General features: G+C 43.5%; 2 protein-coding genes across 3 annotated transcripts in view; both read right to left on the reverse strand.

The window, feature by feature from the left end:
* Window positions 1–17057, reverse strand: part of LOC117140247 (connectin) — a 49950-nt gene that overhangs the window by 29049 nt on the left and 3844 nt on the right. The window contains exon 1 of one of the 2 annotated variants that reach the window (XM_033303050.1): window positions 9601–9709. The exons of the other annotated variant lie outside the window; for it this stretch is intronic. The gene's annotated coding sequence lies outside the window, so the exon portion shown is untranslated. Of the gene's footprint in view, window positions 1–9600; window positions 9710–17057 lie in introns of those variants that run through there. 2 annotated transcript variants of the gene reach the window in all.
* LOC117140248 (ubiquitin-conjugating enzyme E2 L5) lies at window positions 13761–14626 on the reverse strand. The gene has a single exon (XM_033303051.1). It carries the CDS (start codon window positions 14433–14435, stop codon window positions 13893–13895), a length of 543 nt encoding a protein of 180 aa, XP_033158942.1. The 5' UTR covers window positions 14436–14626; the 3' UTR covers window positions 13761–13892.

Below are 17057 nucleotides of genomic sequence, written 5' to 3' on the forward strand. Positions count from 1 at the left end.
AGCATATAAATACTTATTTTGTTATTGCATCTTGAATATTTTCACAAGAAAATCAAAAAACCGTAATTTGCGTAGAAACTCCCCCTGCAGCAAACTTTTCTACCCCACCACAAAAAAAAAACAGCACCCACTCCGGCTAATGTAATTGGGTAATAAACCTGTTTGGTCGAGTGTTGGCAAGCACCTGTACCGCTGACGCTACCAACGCCGTTACCAACTATATAAACATTAGTGACAAAAATTAATTAGGCTGACACAACTGTGAAAACGTTGGCAACAGGACGAATAACACATTTAACGTTTCTGGCCACGCTCGCATTCGATGTGGCCATGGCCATGCTAAATGGTCATAATCAACTTCCGTTATGTCCGCACCCACGGCCACGCCCCCGCCTCCGCAGTGAAAAGAAGCCACGCCTCCCCCGCCCACATAGCCAGCAAAATGTGCTCATTTACAACAAATAAACAGGGATATAAAAACCATGAAACTGATTTTTCACGCCATTTTCATTTACATTTTTGCGGTTATTTTTTTGGGCCATTCTTGCCTGTTTGCTCTGCCTTGCCTTGGCGCCGGCAGAGCTGCAGCTGCGCAGCGGCAGCAAACGCATGTGTAATTAAAATATAATAATTTCCCCGAATACCGCAACAAGCAAATAAGCAAACAAAAGAACGAAGCCAAACGAAAGCAAGAGCACAAGGCAGCGAAAGCGAAAACAAAAGAAACCAGGACACACACAAAAACAGCAGATTTTCTGTAGACCGAACATACTTATACCCTATAATAAGTTATATATGAAAAATAAAGATTTTAAAACAACATTTATTGGTGGATAACTTTTAAAACATTCAAATTATTTTGCGGAGAAGTGGTATTTTGATAAGCCAATCAATATTAAGTAGTTATGCACTGGCTTATATTTATAAAATTCATATTTCTTTAAATTTGATATAATATTCTAAATATTTGAATAGATTTTTCACAAAAATTGATGGTATGTTCTCTAAAATATTGCAATACCCTATGCTAGAGTAAGACAACTGTAGACACAGTATTTATGACGAAAGTTTCGAGTGGGTCGGGCGGTGGAAAGTGGGCCCAGATTGTCTCCTTCGGCGGAATGGTTGGTGAAAGCGGGTGGTGTGGGTGGCGTGGGTGAAGGACGGGGCCATCTGCCAATGATTATGATGATGGCAATCCTGCACGCACAGAAAAACCTGCACAGGTGAGCTCCTCGCTCAGCCCGAATCCTGCGTCCTTCACCTTTTGCCGTGAATCATTCTGCCATCCCCATTAGGATTTCTCCTTGTTTTGCGCACATTTGTTACGCTCAATAAATGAAAATGCTCATATAAATATTTCATATTTCTTTGGGGTGCCTGCCAGAGCACTTCAGCATGTGCCACGCCCACTCAAAACAGTTTCCGCCCATTAAATTGACATACGCGCATTCGTATTCATTTCCCTTTTTCCTGCCTTCGATGGCGATTTCCTGCACCTCCCCCCTCGGCATTTCTTCACTTTTTATTGCTCCGCCTGTTTGCACAAGTTTTGTAATATTTTCGGTTTATGTTTACAGTTGGCAAACGCATTAAAATCACAGATTTACATTTTTTCTCCTTCGTTTTCCGGCTTGAATAATTTAGTGTCGTCGTTGTTGTTGTCGATGTCGCATTATTGAATTTGCATGAGGGTGGAAGGTCCTGTGAGCTTATTGTTTCAAATGTTTTCTCGGGGACACTTGAGAATGCAAGCTGTTGATAGCACACTCACACACACACTCTCACACTCAAGAAGGGGGCGTTGAATGTGGGTGGCTATCCTGTATCCTGACGGCTTAGCATCGGCGGCATTGCCAAGTTGAGCATGGAAATTATTTTTTAATAAACACGACAGCAAACACAGAGACACAAAGGGAACAACCGTTCATCCCGCCACCGAAGGCCCCCATTATGCGCCCATTTTCCACCCATTTTCCCGCCGCATTTTCCCAACCACTCGCGCTGCTGCTGTTGCGTGTCCTGTACCTTTGGCCAAAGTGGCAACAGCGTCGAGGGCAAAATAAATAAACCCACTTTAATATGCGCTCGTTATATTATTTTCTTTTCATTTTCTTGATTTTCATTTTTTTCACTCGCCGTTTCTTCCTGCAGATTCGCCCTGTTTTTCTTTCATTTTTGTTTCCTTCGTTTTTCATGTTTTGTTTGCTGCATAAAGGCAAAGAGGGGGAAAAGGCTTCACTTGTTTGAAGTGCCACGCTCTATTTAAAGGCAAATTGTCTGTAGTCCTTTTTACAAATATTGCGAATTTTTTGCCGTACTCTTCCGCCTCGCTGCGCCACGCCCCCCACCGCCCTCGCTCAATCTTTTTGCATATTTTTCCGCTGCTTTCTGCTGCAGCCGTCCGAAAGTTGTTGTTTCGGACCGCTGATCCTCTCCGGAAAATCCCCCGAATCCTTGGACTTATCCTCATCCACTCCGCTTGTCCGGCGAAAAGACAAACTCGATGAAAAGTAGAGCTCGAGTCTAGACACCGAGGAATGGAATTGCAATTGGACGGGGCGAGCAGTCAAATAGCCGTCTAAAAATGCATCCGACTTTTAGTTCAGTTCGAGTGGGCAATTCTGGGGGCGGGGTCGCAGGTCGCAGGTGGGCGTGCCCAGGGCCATCAAGTTAAATAAGCACTTTGAACCCCTGTTTAGTCCACTGACCTGAACAATCGACATTTGTGTACTTTATTGCATTAGCAGCAAGATACGTACATACATATTCATGGAAACCGCAGGGGGGAAGCATTTAGAAAATCAATTTAGATAATTACATTAAACAATTCAAAGCCCTATATTTTACTACAATTTTTTTTAAGATAGCTAAACAAAGTAATAATGAGCTGCTTTAAGAACTCCCAACCGCTTTTGTAACATTAGCCACAAACCTGAAGACTGCCCTCATTTTCCCTCCTTTTGTTTGCCCACCTTTTGGCACTTTAAACCGATAGTTTCCATCAATGTGGAGCTTATCCCCACTCACCTGCCTGGAACGGTTTCAGTCCAGGAAATCCCCGCATTAGTTCACTGGCCTTTTCTCCTCCTTGGGGGATACGCATATATATATATAAATGTATAAATTCGCATCCTGGTTATCCTGTGCTCTATAAACATGTACGCATAGCCAGCTGAGGTGCCTAGTTTCAATTACACACGCACTTGGCGAATGCCAAAGGAAGTGGGTTCGAATTTGTAGGGGGTGTCCTGCGGGGGAGTGGCACGGTGGGTGGTGGTGGGTGTTAGGGGGGCTAAAGTTCCACATTCCCTCTTTGCAATTGTTGCGCCTTTTATTTGTTTGCTTTCTGCTGTTATGCTGTTCTGCTGATGTTTGTTGTTGTTGTTAGGACCGTCGTCATCGTTTCGTGTCATTGCCTTTGTTTGCTTTTTGCAGGACTCTCTCCCTTTCTCCCTCTTTCGGCAGGATATGCGCCTGGCTTTCGCCGGGACCTCTTGTGTTTATTTTCTTTTTATATATTTTGTGCGTGGCGCGCGATACGCACAAAGGCGGGAAACGTGGAAAGCGAGGCGCAAAGGACACGCATGTCCTGCTCTAACCCGCTCCCCCTTACCCGTTCGCCGCTCGTTAAAGGTAAAAATGTATTGTATCTTATTATTATTTTTTTATTGACAATACGTGACGCGTACAGCGGGATAAAAAAAACGGCAAAACAATGTAAGCTGAATAAAAACACAGCATAAAAAAGGACACAGATCCTTGGCGGCATAAAAAGATTTCGTCCCATCGATTCGCTTTCTTTCGCCTTTCGCTCTTTTGTTATTTTATAATTTTCGATTGTTTTGCTTTGGTGCCTTGTGCTTGTGCAATCCATTTTCCCGCCCATCCTTACGTATCCTTTTTATCCCGCTCTCACTGCTCTCACGCTCGCCAATCCGCTGACATTGCGCTTTTGTCGCTGGCTGGCAGCGAACTAAAAACACCAACTAAATCCAGGACACGCGTGCGTTGTCCCTTTGGCCTTTTGTTTTTCCTAGTTTCACTTTTTTAGTGCCGTCTAGAATGCCATTAAAAGCGGCTTAGCGCAATCCTTCATCCTGCGTCCTTCCGCTGAGGGGGAGTTTCGGCGTTAATCATTGTTTACCCGCCAGACGGCAGACGGGCAAATGCGACCCGCAAATCGAAGATTACGGCCAAACAATTAAGTTAATCAAATCCGCACAATGAAACGAAAATCAAGACATTATCCTGGACAGGCAAACGGAAAACTTTCACCAAGGCGACCGCCACCCCTTTTTGAAGTCCTTAAAGAGCAGTAACAATTTGCAGCTACCTTTGTTGTACTCACACACACACGCATAGAGAGGTCCTTTGGAGGAACGTTTTATCTACGCCAGGCGAGGAAAAAGTTTTTCCTCATTTCCCCGCCTCTCCCTACACTCCCACCACCCACCGCCCTCCGCAAAACTTCTCAACCGTTTCGCTCGGGGCCAAGTTTTTCGTTTGCTTCAATTAATTTTCATTTGTTTACTAATCTAACAAATTAAACTAACGGTTAGGGAGCCATCTCTCTGTCTCACTCGGTTTGGCAAAGGTTTTTCCGCCCGGAACCGTTTTGCATGTCTGTGGGCTCTGCGAGCAGCGGAAATTGAAAGGATTTTCGAGCCCCCCGGCAAAGAAGTGGGTATGACAACCTCCCACGAAATCAGTGTGGGTTTGCTTGCGGTGAAAGTGGGGGAAATCGGGACCGTGGAAATGGAAAACCGTTGCCTTGACACTGCCAATTGAAAGTTTAATCATCATGATCTCTCAATTGGGCGGGTCACCGGTGGCGAAATATCTTGGGTTTCAATATTTGTGCGGACAGAGGTGGAAATGGTAGGCTATTCATCAAAATTATGCGAATGACTTTGGGTTTCAGGCAACAATATTTGCTAAACTATTCTGTAAAATACAACATACAACAAATTTGTCTTTAAAATATAATATTATATGCCTTGAACCTAAGCAAATATTCGGGCTCTGTGATTTACATGCTTTAATCAATGAAAAATTTCCATTCATATGGATTTCCATCTGGGAATGTCCATCCTGCTTCTCAGTACCAATCAGTTTCTGGTGTTTTCCTCATCTAAACCTTCGTTCTCCAACGTCCTTGGTTAACAAGTTGAATCATCAGATTTCTTATCAATTTCTGTTGCCATTTTCCATTCTGACCCGTGCCCCAAATGTCGTGTCTTTTCCATATTATCCCGCATTCTCCTATTTCCCTGTCCCATAATTTCCTTTTGCTATTTTTACTTTTCCCTTCGCTGCCCGAGCGGAACTGATTTTGGTGTGTATTTTATGCTAATTAATTTTTCACAGAAAAAATTTGAAAATTGGGAGCGAAAAAAATGTATAGGGATGTATTTGGAAAATCAGCTGGGTTGAAAAATGGTAAGTTTACAGATTATGATAGTATTAAAGATGGAAACAACGCTTTAATATTTGTGTGAAGCCTTTTCGGTTCACATCTACAAATATACGAAACAAAGTGTTATGCCAACTACAGTTCCATTTGATGTATATCTTATGCAAGCTGACACCTTACCTGATTTTTCCCCTCGAGCTAACCCAACTCCAAAAGGAAATCCATGATAAATGTCCAAATAATTGCCCGTTCAGGCTAAGCGTGATTAGGATCTTGGACTTCAACTTTTTCGGACAGGAAAAGCGAAAATCCCGTGAAAGAAATGGGCAAACTTCTGTACATTTCATTTTGGCCCCCAGTCGCGTCAAATGTCGCGCCGAAAATTATACCTTTCGTGCGAAGGGAAGGTACCTAAAAAATGGCCAAATAGCCATGCAGAGTACCATAAGTTTCCAACATCCCGCTGTTGTTTTGTGGTGGCGAGGCATTTTTCCCGCTTTTCTTTGGTGCTGACGTTGATGTTGCTGGCTGTTTGTGTTTCTTCTGTTGTTGTGCATGCAGCCACGCCCACTGAATGCCTTTTCACTGCCTCCGCTCCGAGCTTTTCCCAGCCCCAGCCATTTTCCCCATTTTCCTGCCCCCTTTTATGTATTCAGTCTCAGTGCGCTCACTTGACTTTAATTCTTTTTTCACACGCCCACTTCGCGGCGGAGAAGAGGGCTGGAAAAACGGGGGGAGGGAACGGCAAGTGCAATTTCCTAACGGCTCTTAAGCTCCACAACAACGAGAACAAAACTATATGAGCGGACCGAAGGGGTAGAGCGGCGAAAAACCACTGAAACATGGCCGGGCTTTGCATTCAGATGAGCATGTCAGCCGAAAGGTGCGTCCGCCCTCGTATTTCCCCCTTAACACGGAGTTGTAATTGCTCAACATGCCACACATTTCTACAATTTTATGTAGATTTAATAGCTTCCTGTCGCTTCCAGGCAAATGGCACTGGATCTGAATCCTTTCGGCCTGTCTCGCATTTCATTTGCTTGCGTGACATTTCATTTGAGTCGCTACGAATCGCACCGAGATTCGCAGGATATGCAGGATATGTGCCGCAAATTGCTCGGGATCGGTCACTCCCAACTCGGCGATTTAATTGATTTAAAACAAAGTTGGCCCGCGGAACACGTGTCGGGGAATGTTGCGGCCAATCGCGTGGAAAAGTTGGAAAAGCTCCTGGCCGCAGAGGAAAAGCCTTTCGCGAGCCGAAAACCAACAACTTCCGACACTTGACTTGACATGTTAATTGGCCGGCGGGCGAGCCATCATCGCAAAAAACTGTTTCAGGTCGGGGAAAAGTGTAGCTTAATTCAAGTGAGAGTTTCATATAATCGTTATAAAAAGTATTTAATTATTTCTAGGGAAATCGATGAAGTTCTTGAGGAAAAGTCTCTTTTCCTAACGACATTTCCCAAATAATCCCTAATGTGAACCAATGCACTTTGTATTTTTCTTCATTTCCTCTAGCTCTTGCTACACACTTCTTAATTTCGCAACTTTTCCGGGCTTTTCCTTGCTTCCAAATCAGCTTTCACACGGAGTTAACTGTTCTGCCAGAATTCTCTGCGCAAAATATGCTTAAACATCTCATTTGGCATTTCCTTTGAACATCCCTAGCTGCTGGCTCATACATCAAATATGAATTCGCTTGGCATTCCAAGCCATTTCGTGCTGCATCCAGTGCTGCTGCTATTAAGTATCTGCCAGATACTTGGCTGCACATTTTGCATCTTGCTTGTAATTGTATGCAGTTGCAGTGCAGCAAGTGCCGCATATGAAATTGCCTCCCCCATTTTTCCTTCCCTTTTCTAAGCATTTGATGATGGAGTGCTCGAGTGGAGAGCGGAAAGTGGAGCGTTCGGAGAAGTAGTTTGCCAAGAATTGTCGCGGATTGCTGATGAGGCTGAATGCGGGATTCTGAATTCTGCTTGGGACGGGATGGGTGGACATTTGGTTGCCCAGCAATTGACGGTTGTGTCTGCAATTTTATATATTTCCCGCTTTTCTGCGGTCCTCCATCTCCGTCTCCATCGCCCTAACCCTGTCAGCTTTCGCTTTTCGAGCTGAAAGCCAAAGCAATCCAGCAATCCGCAAACTACAAGCTACGAACTGCAAAATGCAAACTGCAGCCGCATCCGTATCCGCATCTGTGCAACTGGGTATTTGTATCTGTATCTCGGCTTTGGCTCGGTGCGTTTGTTTATGGTTTTATTTGTGCTCGGCTTAACTCCCCCTCAGATTGTTTGTCTTTTGTGGTTGTGAATGCATTTTTCAAACAAATTGCAAATCATTGCCTAACAATAGTTGCCTCTCCCTAGTTTTGCTGTGATTTTAGCCCACTTCACTTTATCTCTTTCGTTCTCCTCTCTGTACTAACAAATACGGTCGAAATAATAGTGCTTGCAAAAAATAGGTCTATATAAGTAGAGGTTATTAACAATTAAATACATAATTAATCTGGAAATAATAGTTATTAACCCACAATTAGTAAATACAAGCACTTTTTGCTTGCAGTATGTTGCAAGTCATTGATGGTAAAAATAGAGCCTGTTAATAATAAAACCAGCAAGCCTTTGATATCAACAATTAAATACTTAATTAATCTATAAATCTATAATCTATCTATAACACACAATTAGTAAATACGAGCATTTTTTGCTTGATGGTATGAAAAACATAGTAGTCAAAACACAAAACTGACTGATTAAGTAATTTTCAAAGTTTATAATATTGAAATTGAGATTAAGATGGTATCAAAATATTTAAAGCAGTACTATTCTTTTGCCCTCTTCTGTATGCCTCTCACTGCATATGTGTCCGTATTTCGGGTTGTGAATCTCCGACCACAATGACAGTGATTTAGTTTTTGGCTGCGAGTCCATTACACGAGGTTTTGTGGGCTCAAAGAGATGGAACGGACTACAAGGTTAATGTTGAATCTAGCAACTTTTAGTTCCCGCCATTTATCAGTGGAAACGGAGTGCGGAGAAGTGGCCGCTGGGGAGTTCCACAAACTTAAATTGCATTTAAAAATCCCGACTTGGAGACACTTTTTCGGGGATCTATTTACGTTTGCGATTTGTCAAATGGAATTTCGTTCGTTTTGCGTTTTACTTAGCTTTTCGCAAAGTTAATTTGCCGACATTTAGCCGAGAATAGGAAAAAATGAAGAACAACTTTGAAAGCAAGAGTGGAAATGGACACCCTGGGTGCCCGAGAGCTGGAATTCATTTTATTGAATTAAATTCCGAGAAATGTCCCTGGGATTTGTTTGCCTTTGTTTGCTGCCGCCGCTGCTGCTGGTGCTGCCATTTGTTTGTTCGTTTGTTTGCTTGTTTGTTTGTCTGGCAAAAGTTTTCCAACTGCGAGGAATTCGCTGACTTTGTTTAGCCCACTTAGCAGGGCAATATGTATAAATAAATACGCATAAGTATACATCATAGAAACATGATTTCTTTCGTTTTTATTGTGTGTTCGTCCTCCCTGGCAGCTTCTTTCCACCGTCCTCAGGGTGTTTGAGCGTCCATTGACCCACAAAAAAGTACTTCGAAAGTCGGCACAAAAGCCTAGAAAAATGTCAAGTGGCTTGATCTAAAAACCTGCCATTACGAACTGCTGCGCCTTTAAGTTTTGAAGCGCCAAAAATTCTAGAACGCCTCTTGAATGAGACTTCAACTCAAAAAAATATTTATATTGTGACTCCTGAATAAATGCACCTTAAAAAGTTGCACTGAATTACTTCATGTTCATGTTAAATGCTTTCTTTGGTTAAAACAATAAAAACAGATACAATATTTATGGCATAATTTTGTTTAACATTGTTTGTCACTTTGGTAGATCTAAGTTGCGGTTGATTTATATGTTACTGAGCAATAAATCAATTTTTTGTACACATCTTGTAATTTCTTCTCGATTAATGCATTTCTTTGGCATTTATCTTGCCTTTCTTATTTTTTGGGCATTTTTTATTGTTCGACTATTTTCCTAATAACTTATAAAAAAGACTGACTCTAACGAGGTTTGAATATGTGCTTCGCCAAAAAGTATGCTGCACAAATACGAATATTCCCTTGGTTTCGCATTCCCTTTTTCCTTTTTTATTTTACTTGCACTAAAAAGACGGAACTTACTTGACTGTTTTTCTTTTTTCTTGTTTCTTTGGCAGATGAATGCTCCACTTTCCACGAACACTGCGACACTGATATATCTTCCTGGCCGATACGATCGAGTCGTGTTTTGCACTTGTTCAAATCGGGAAATGTGGAAAGCGGCGAAATTGTTGCAATTAAATTACGCTTAAGACTTGTTGCACTTTGGCACGCACACTTGCTTATGGGGCCGAGAAAAACACACAAACACTTTGGTCGTTAGTCCTGGTGAAAAACGCGAGCGGAAAATCGCGAGGGGCGATTGCTGGTTTTCGATTTTTCACGGGGAGCGAGCAACACGTTGTTGACACAAAGACCGCCTAACGAAGACTAATGATTTTCACGCACACGCGACGACTGACAACGGTAAATGGAAACGGAGTGGAAACTGGAACAGGCTGCTAACGAGGCTGCTTTCTCTCATTTCTCCACCCCCTCGATTCTCAACGATTTTCGGGCAGCGCCAATTGAGCTATCAACTGTTCCGCTGCCCAAGCGTTTCTCTCCGCTCTGTCGCTCTCTCACACTCGTTTCCCTTTCAATTTCCTTGGCTTGCTGTTCTACTTTCGCTCAGCGCGTGCGCAGCTCAACTGCGCTCTCTTTCCCGTTGCTCTTGTCTTCAATCAGCCATTCAATCTGCGTTCAACCGCTCTCTTTGCTCTTAGCTTCCTGAATTGGCTCCTCTCCCATTTCTATTCCACTTCGTTCCGTGCCTTCCGTTCAGCAAGAAGCAGCTAGCTTTAACGGGACCTTTGTCCTGGTATTGTTGTTTTTGCTATTTGTTTCGTGCAGCTTGTTGTTGTTGTGCGCAACAGGTTCACTCTGGCTGCCTTCCCTTCGTCCTGTTGCCCCGCCCACTTCACCCCGCCTCGCAGTGTTTTCATTGCCTTTGCTTTGAGCTGCTTTGTTGTTGTTTCGCTTGTTGCCATTTTGCTTTATTTTTCCTGCTGCCCAGAAGTCCGTGTATATTTATATTTATTTGCTGATTTTTTTCTTTCTACGGCATATTCAAATACAAGGGGAAAGTGGAGTGGAGAGTAATGCGAGTTTTTGATACCCTGTAAAAACTCGTTCGTGATTTTAAAGGAACTAAGCTATTCAGGTTTAAAAATGAATATAAATGGATACAAAAGAATTAACAAGAGTTGAGTATAGTGGCATCTAGTAAGAGCTGTTCTGTTGATATATATATTTAATTTTAAATGTATTAATTTTACGAATAGATCTTAGCAAGATGTATGAGCATCGCATATACCCTGACAGCACACACTCGCCAGGTATAAAACATTTTGCAGCTTTGACTTTCACTCCACTTTCGGCTTGCTTTCTTTGCACTCGTTGCATTGCGTGCTTCTAGTTGGCTGTGTGTGTATAAATAAATTTGCATATAATTGTTTGCATGTTGAGTGCCTTTTAATTGATTTTATTGGTTTTACAAGCAGTGCGCACGGAAAACAAAAGCTGAAAACTCCACACACGGCTTAAGCTCTCATTTGCCCCGAGTATCTGTGCGCTTTCATCTGCACCTGTAATTGCAGCCGCACTATCTTTATATCTTTAGCGCAATGCCGAACCGTATCTATGGCGTGCCACCATTTATTTACTTGTAAGCACTTTGGTTCATATATGTTCATATAGTTCATATATGAATTAACAATGCTGCATATCTCGATCTGACTTTGTTTGTCTATCTGTGTGCTGTGGGGTGCTGTATAAATTATGCAATTTATAAGCTGCATATTTTATGGGTCGCAGGTCGTAAATTGTTATAAAACCCCGGCCACCCGCCGTCTTTGGTAATGAATGCAAAATCGATCGACCATTTATGCAGCTTTATTACATTTGGCTTAAATCAATTTTTGCAGCATTTTAAACGTCGCAAATTGTACAAAGTAAATTAAACAAATTTACTTTAAATTATGTGAATCGATTACGTTCTCAAAATTGCTCCATTTGAGCCTTAAAATGTGCTTTAGTATTTTACATGAATTAATAATAATAGAATAACACAATACTTCTGGATAAAATTTATTAATTACAAAATATTTGGAAGCTGTTTTTCCCTTCTAAGCCCGAAATTTTGGAACTCAATTTCAAACCGCCTAAGTGTAATTAAGTAGCTAAAAAAAAAAACAAAGGAAAAACTTCGAAGTGGTTGCCACGGTTATATAATTCGTCCTTTGCCTCCCCCAACCACCCCAAACCCTCGTACTTCAAGCTGTCTGTAGCTAATCAAAAACTGCGATTCATTGCCGCAGAGGAAGATTCATTTGAGAGTGTGGAGGCGAAGAAAGTGGAGAAAGTAGGGATGGAGATGAAGAAATAAAGCAAACAGCAAACGACTTCTGCCAGTGACAGACACTAGAGGGCGCCACTCGTGGCGGAGGGCGTGGCCGGGTCCGAGAAGTTTGAGCAGCATCAGAAATTATACAGAAAAAAATGGTATGACTATTTTTCAATGAAAAAAAAAACAATAAATAAATAAATAATCAACCATTTTGTTTACCTTAAAGTCTGATTATTTTACTCATTTGTTATTTCAAGAAATAAATAACTGCAGACCCGGCGTAAGATATTAATATATCTCATATATATATCTTTTTTATTTTCCATGATTAAATGCATTTTGGTTTCTTTTTTTTTAGTGTACCATCGCGCTCCCTCGAGGACCCAACTGAAGGACGAGGACGGCAGCAATGGGTGTCAATGACTGGCCTGCCAGTTGGAAGGTGATAATAATCAGTTGGCAGTTTTAACAAGACACACGCCTCGTCCGCCCAGCCTGCCACGCCCTTGCCGCCCACACAAACATGCTCGCACATAGAAAAACTGTTGACGCTGCCGCCATGGTAATCCATCTTCACAATGGTTGCTCCGGACACCAGTTATCTGGCCCCCATTCCCCACTCCGGGCAACCCCCTACCACACTCTATCTGTTTGGGCAGTAAATCCAGCAGTAAAGAAACTAGATACAAATATCTTTAGCCCGGCTCTCTGTGTGTGTGCCTTTGGTCTTTGCTGTAATTATAGTGGCAGCTTATTCCCATCACCCATCACCCGGGCTCACCCATCACCCATATTCCAGATCCCAGAACCAAGCTGCCAAGCTCCAAGCATCCAACTCCCAACTCCCACCACTGCCATTGACAAGTCCAAGTTTTGGTCGCAGATAGAGAGCGAGTGAGCATATCAAGTGAACTGCCCAAAACACACAGGCACATTAAACGCACACACATAAGCTGCTACACAGGCAGAAAAAAAGATACAAAGATTGTAAAATTGCAGAAAATAAACTGCAAGATTTTTGAATAAAGAAAAAATAAGATCAAGATAATCTTTATAAATCTTTGCAAATTCCTATTCAATAAAGTACTTATGCCAATTTACTAGTCTTGTTTATGTAGTACTTGTTTTTTTCCAGTGCCACAAGTGTGAAGAATGGCGGTGGGGGACCGTAAAGCAAGTCGCATGTGTCCTCGATGTTCGTAAAGTTGATTCATTCATTGCAGAAATTTATATGGCCCCGGACACGGCACGGATTTTCAGCGGTTCAGCAGCAGGACTTTGATGCTGATGCGGATCCAAATGCGAATGCGAAGGCGAGTGAGGACACGAAGGCGGATGATTTGGATGCGAATGCGGATGAGGACGACGATGATATGCCGCTGACAATGGCAATGACACTGGCAGCTAATGCCGCCCGCTCGCTGAGCGACGCCGCGTGGGGCATCCTTGTTTGCCGCCGAGCCGGATGATTTATCTCGCAGCTGGCCGGAACAGAAGTGTCCTGGCTGCCTTGCGCTTGGGGCTCACTGTACGCTTCCAATTAGATGGTCATATGGCCGTGGGCGACGCCTCAAAAGGGGCAGTTTACGGGGCAAAACAAAGCTCCGCCAGCAATTTAAGACGACGCTCCGCGGGAGACTCGGTCGAGAAAGTCCATCAGCTCAATTTCGAGCAATTGGTGGCGGAAATAGCATATCGATAAATGGGCGTTGATTGTGGCGATATAGAAGATTCAAATGCGATTTTAATAGAGTTCCGAATGGGGCATTAAAGGGCATAAAGTTTTATACCGAAAGTTGGACTATAACAGACAACTTTTGCCAAATCCATTGCACTGTATCTAAAGATGCTACTATAAACACCACTGAATTATGCTTGATTTATTTTATTTTAATACATTTACAAGGAAATTACCTATTTTGGAACTTTGATGATAGCTTTAATTACTTAATTTACATCTTAATTTACATATAGTACAGTATACCCTCTACTTCTTCGTCATCGCTTTCTTTCGCTTGCGCGCAAACTTTGCAAGCTCCTCTTCAGTGGGCCGGGGTTCACTGTACTTCTGCACCCAGGCATCGGCCATTTTGAAGAATCGCACCGGATCATTTCGGTACTCGCCGGCCATTTCGATGTGCCAGGCGTTCTCCGGCTGCGGATCATTGATGGTGGCCAGCAGCACCTGCAGCACCTGGTCAATCCGCGTGGTTGGGATCCAGTGCTCGATCTCCAGAATGGGCACACACACCTGACCACGCTCATTAACATTCAGGTGGTACATCCGCGTGTTTATATGGATGCGAGGCGGCTTGAATGGGTAGTCCAGTGGAAAGTCGATCTCCAGTTTGTAGGCCCCCTTGTCATAAGGCGGTGCCACCGGCATCAGCAGTCCGGTCCACTTGTAGATGTTGTTCGGCTCCACCAAGAGGTTACGGAACTGCAAGTTCTGTTTATCCTCCAACATCAGGGCCAATTCGCGGTTCATCCGCTTGGGTCCCTCCATAAGAGGCTCCTCCTTTTTGGCCATGTCTGTTTTTTTTTTTGCTTCAAGTGTTAGCGGGTGGAAAAGCTTGCGTGTGTTCTTGTCTGCGAGTATGGAAGTTCTGGGCTGGATTTTCCTAACATTTTTGACCTAAGCTACTAGGGTGTGGAAAAGGGAAACACTACGAAAAAATTCAAGTTTTTAGTGTAGTAAATTTGTCACGTGGATTATTTAATTACAAATTTCTGGCACCATAACACATAATTATAAAATTTTACATTAGTTTACAGAAAAGGTTTCATCTGCTATTCTCACACACAAAATCCCTCATTCATGTTTTCTCCGAGTGATTCTAAATAGAAATGCTACTGAGGAGCGGAGCGAGAAGGGCGCCAGTTGAGTTCCAATGCATAGGAAAAATCCTTTCACATTGACATTAATCCCCGAAATAGCCGGCGAGAGTCCGGCTGACGTCGACAGGCTCTGACAGCAGCACATTAGGATCAGACCTGGTCGTGGAACCGGAGCAACTGGGAGATGGAGGAAAGGCTGCATGGTCGAAGCAATGGACTGGAGCCCGGAGCAGTGGCGATACAATGCCCGGACCTCGAAATGAAAAGCCGTTTTATGTGCTTAGCCGCGTTGAAGTTGCAAAAATCCGGCTGTTTGCCCGGCCTTATACAGTACTTCCTTTTTTTACCCGTCACATTTTAAGCGCAGATTTCATAACCCCGGGCGGCAAATGAGTGGCGTGTCTGATCCCGGCTGGCGGATGATGAGATTGCCATTGACGTTTTAGTTTTCAATTAGTTGGACGAACGGAGCTGCGCTTCTCCCCGGATTTATCCATTTCCCCCGGGGGAAACACTCGTCTGTGCCACTCATAAATATGTAAAAATCAGCCAACAAACAGGACCAAAGGAAGCAGAGCAAGAATATTTACCTTTTGCCAGGCAGATAACAAGAACATAAAAATTAAATATAAAAATGTATGCGACAACGTGCAGCAGTGCGTGTGTGTAATTATTTATAAGCAGAGATGTCATCATCATGTAAATGAAACCAGAGCGCCAAGGGACGCTCCAAGGACCCCCAAAAGGACGGGAATGCCAGCTAAGCATAATTATTTCATATCCCCTCTCTCTCTACGAGTATGTGTATAAGCGACTGTAACTGCTTGCGTGTGTGTGTGACTTCAGGAGAGTGTGATTGATAGCCAGCGCTTCCTTCTTCGAGTCCTTTGCAGCTTGTTAACCAAGTTTAAAAGTCATAGGTTCATGCCATCAATAGCTTTGAACTGCTTCCTCGATTGGTTGCGCATATAATTAAGATTCTTTTATTACCTGTTCAAATGCTTGGTTAAATGGTCCAGCTATTTTTGTAGTGTATATTTTCATACTTTTTCCAAGCATCTACTTGGACAGATGTCCAACCATTTGGGCCAATGATATTCAGATGGAAAATCTTGCAAAATCACAGCTTCTGCTCCGCCAGATTGCCGCCTAATCAATAGTTTCCTGTAGGTTGTCTGCGTTAGTTAGCAAATCGGTGGATGCCAAATTCTGGGCAAAGTCGGGCCCAACATGATAGATGCCTGCTCAGCCAGAAGGCAAAAAAGGAAGTAAAATCCGGTGGCAGCCAAGGCGTCTGACAGCTCAGCGGGCGGGCCATCTCCACCCACACATCAGTGGCGTTGTCGTCGCCATACTTTTAGCATAAACAGCCGGAAGCGGAAATGTTGATGACGCTCGGCGTTCAGCGCTAGCAGTTTGCTTCGGGTTCGGGTTCTGGATCTGGATACACTCATATATCCATCTCGCTGTGTGTCAGCCTAGCGACCCACCCCGAAAAACCCTACCCCATACTGACATCCACCGCATTTGTGTCATTTGTTTAGCTGTCATTGCCGGCGTATTGCCGCTGACAGCTAACCGTTGGTTTGGAGCGATGGCGCCGAAGATTCAAATGGGGGGAATGGGTGGTGCTGGGTGTCCTGGGTGGCACTTTCCCGTTTCCATGAGAAATCACCCAGAAATTAGTCGTCGCCGCATTAAATCTAATCTGATCCGATTTTCTATTACCAATTGCCTAATGCCTGCTGAGATTCTTCCTTTACTTCTTTCACTTGTGTGTCTTTGTTTGGGTATTTTCGGTTTTATCTCAATTTGCCTGCGGATTTGGCAGCTGTCTCGCCGTTTTCTCTCAGTGTGCCCGTGTGTTTGTTTGTGCACTTTAATCTTTTTATCGTACTTTAACACTTTGGCTTCGGTTTCACGCCTTTTGTTCGGCTCCCCTTTGGTCCTTCATTAGCCCAGGAGTAAAAAAAGGCAAGCCGGGAGCAGCAACAACGCGCGAAAAATGTCGCGTGCTGATTTGTCCTTTTTTCCCCTGCCGACTTCCGGCGCCTGTCATCGACCTTTTCGGGCCCTTTTGTCAAGACCTGGGTATCGCTTACGGCCCTGGTGGGGGATTAGAGCGGGATGGCCAGAGATATAGCTAGAGATAGGGATAGCGAGCCTGATATATGGCGCGATTAACGTGAAAGGTTCCTAATTGATTTGGACTGCAGGAGAACGGACAACGGACGACGGACAACGAACAACGGACGGGTTTATCGACAAGTGTCAGCTGCCCAATTCGCCAGTTGACATTTGGCCAAGAGCGATT

This window comes from Drosophila mauritiana, chromosome 3L (assembly GCF_004382145.1).
Source record: "Drosophila mauritiana strain mau12 chromosome 3L, ASM438214v1, whole genome shotgun sequence".
NCBI lineage: Eukaryota > Metazoa > Arthropoda > Insecta > Diptera > Drosophilidae > Drosophila > Drosophila mauritiana.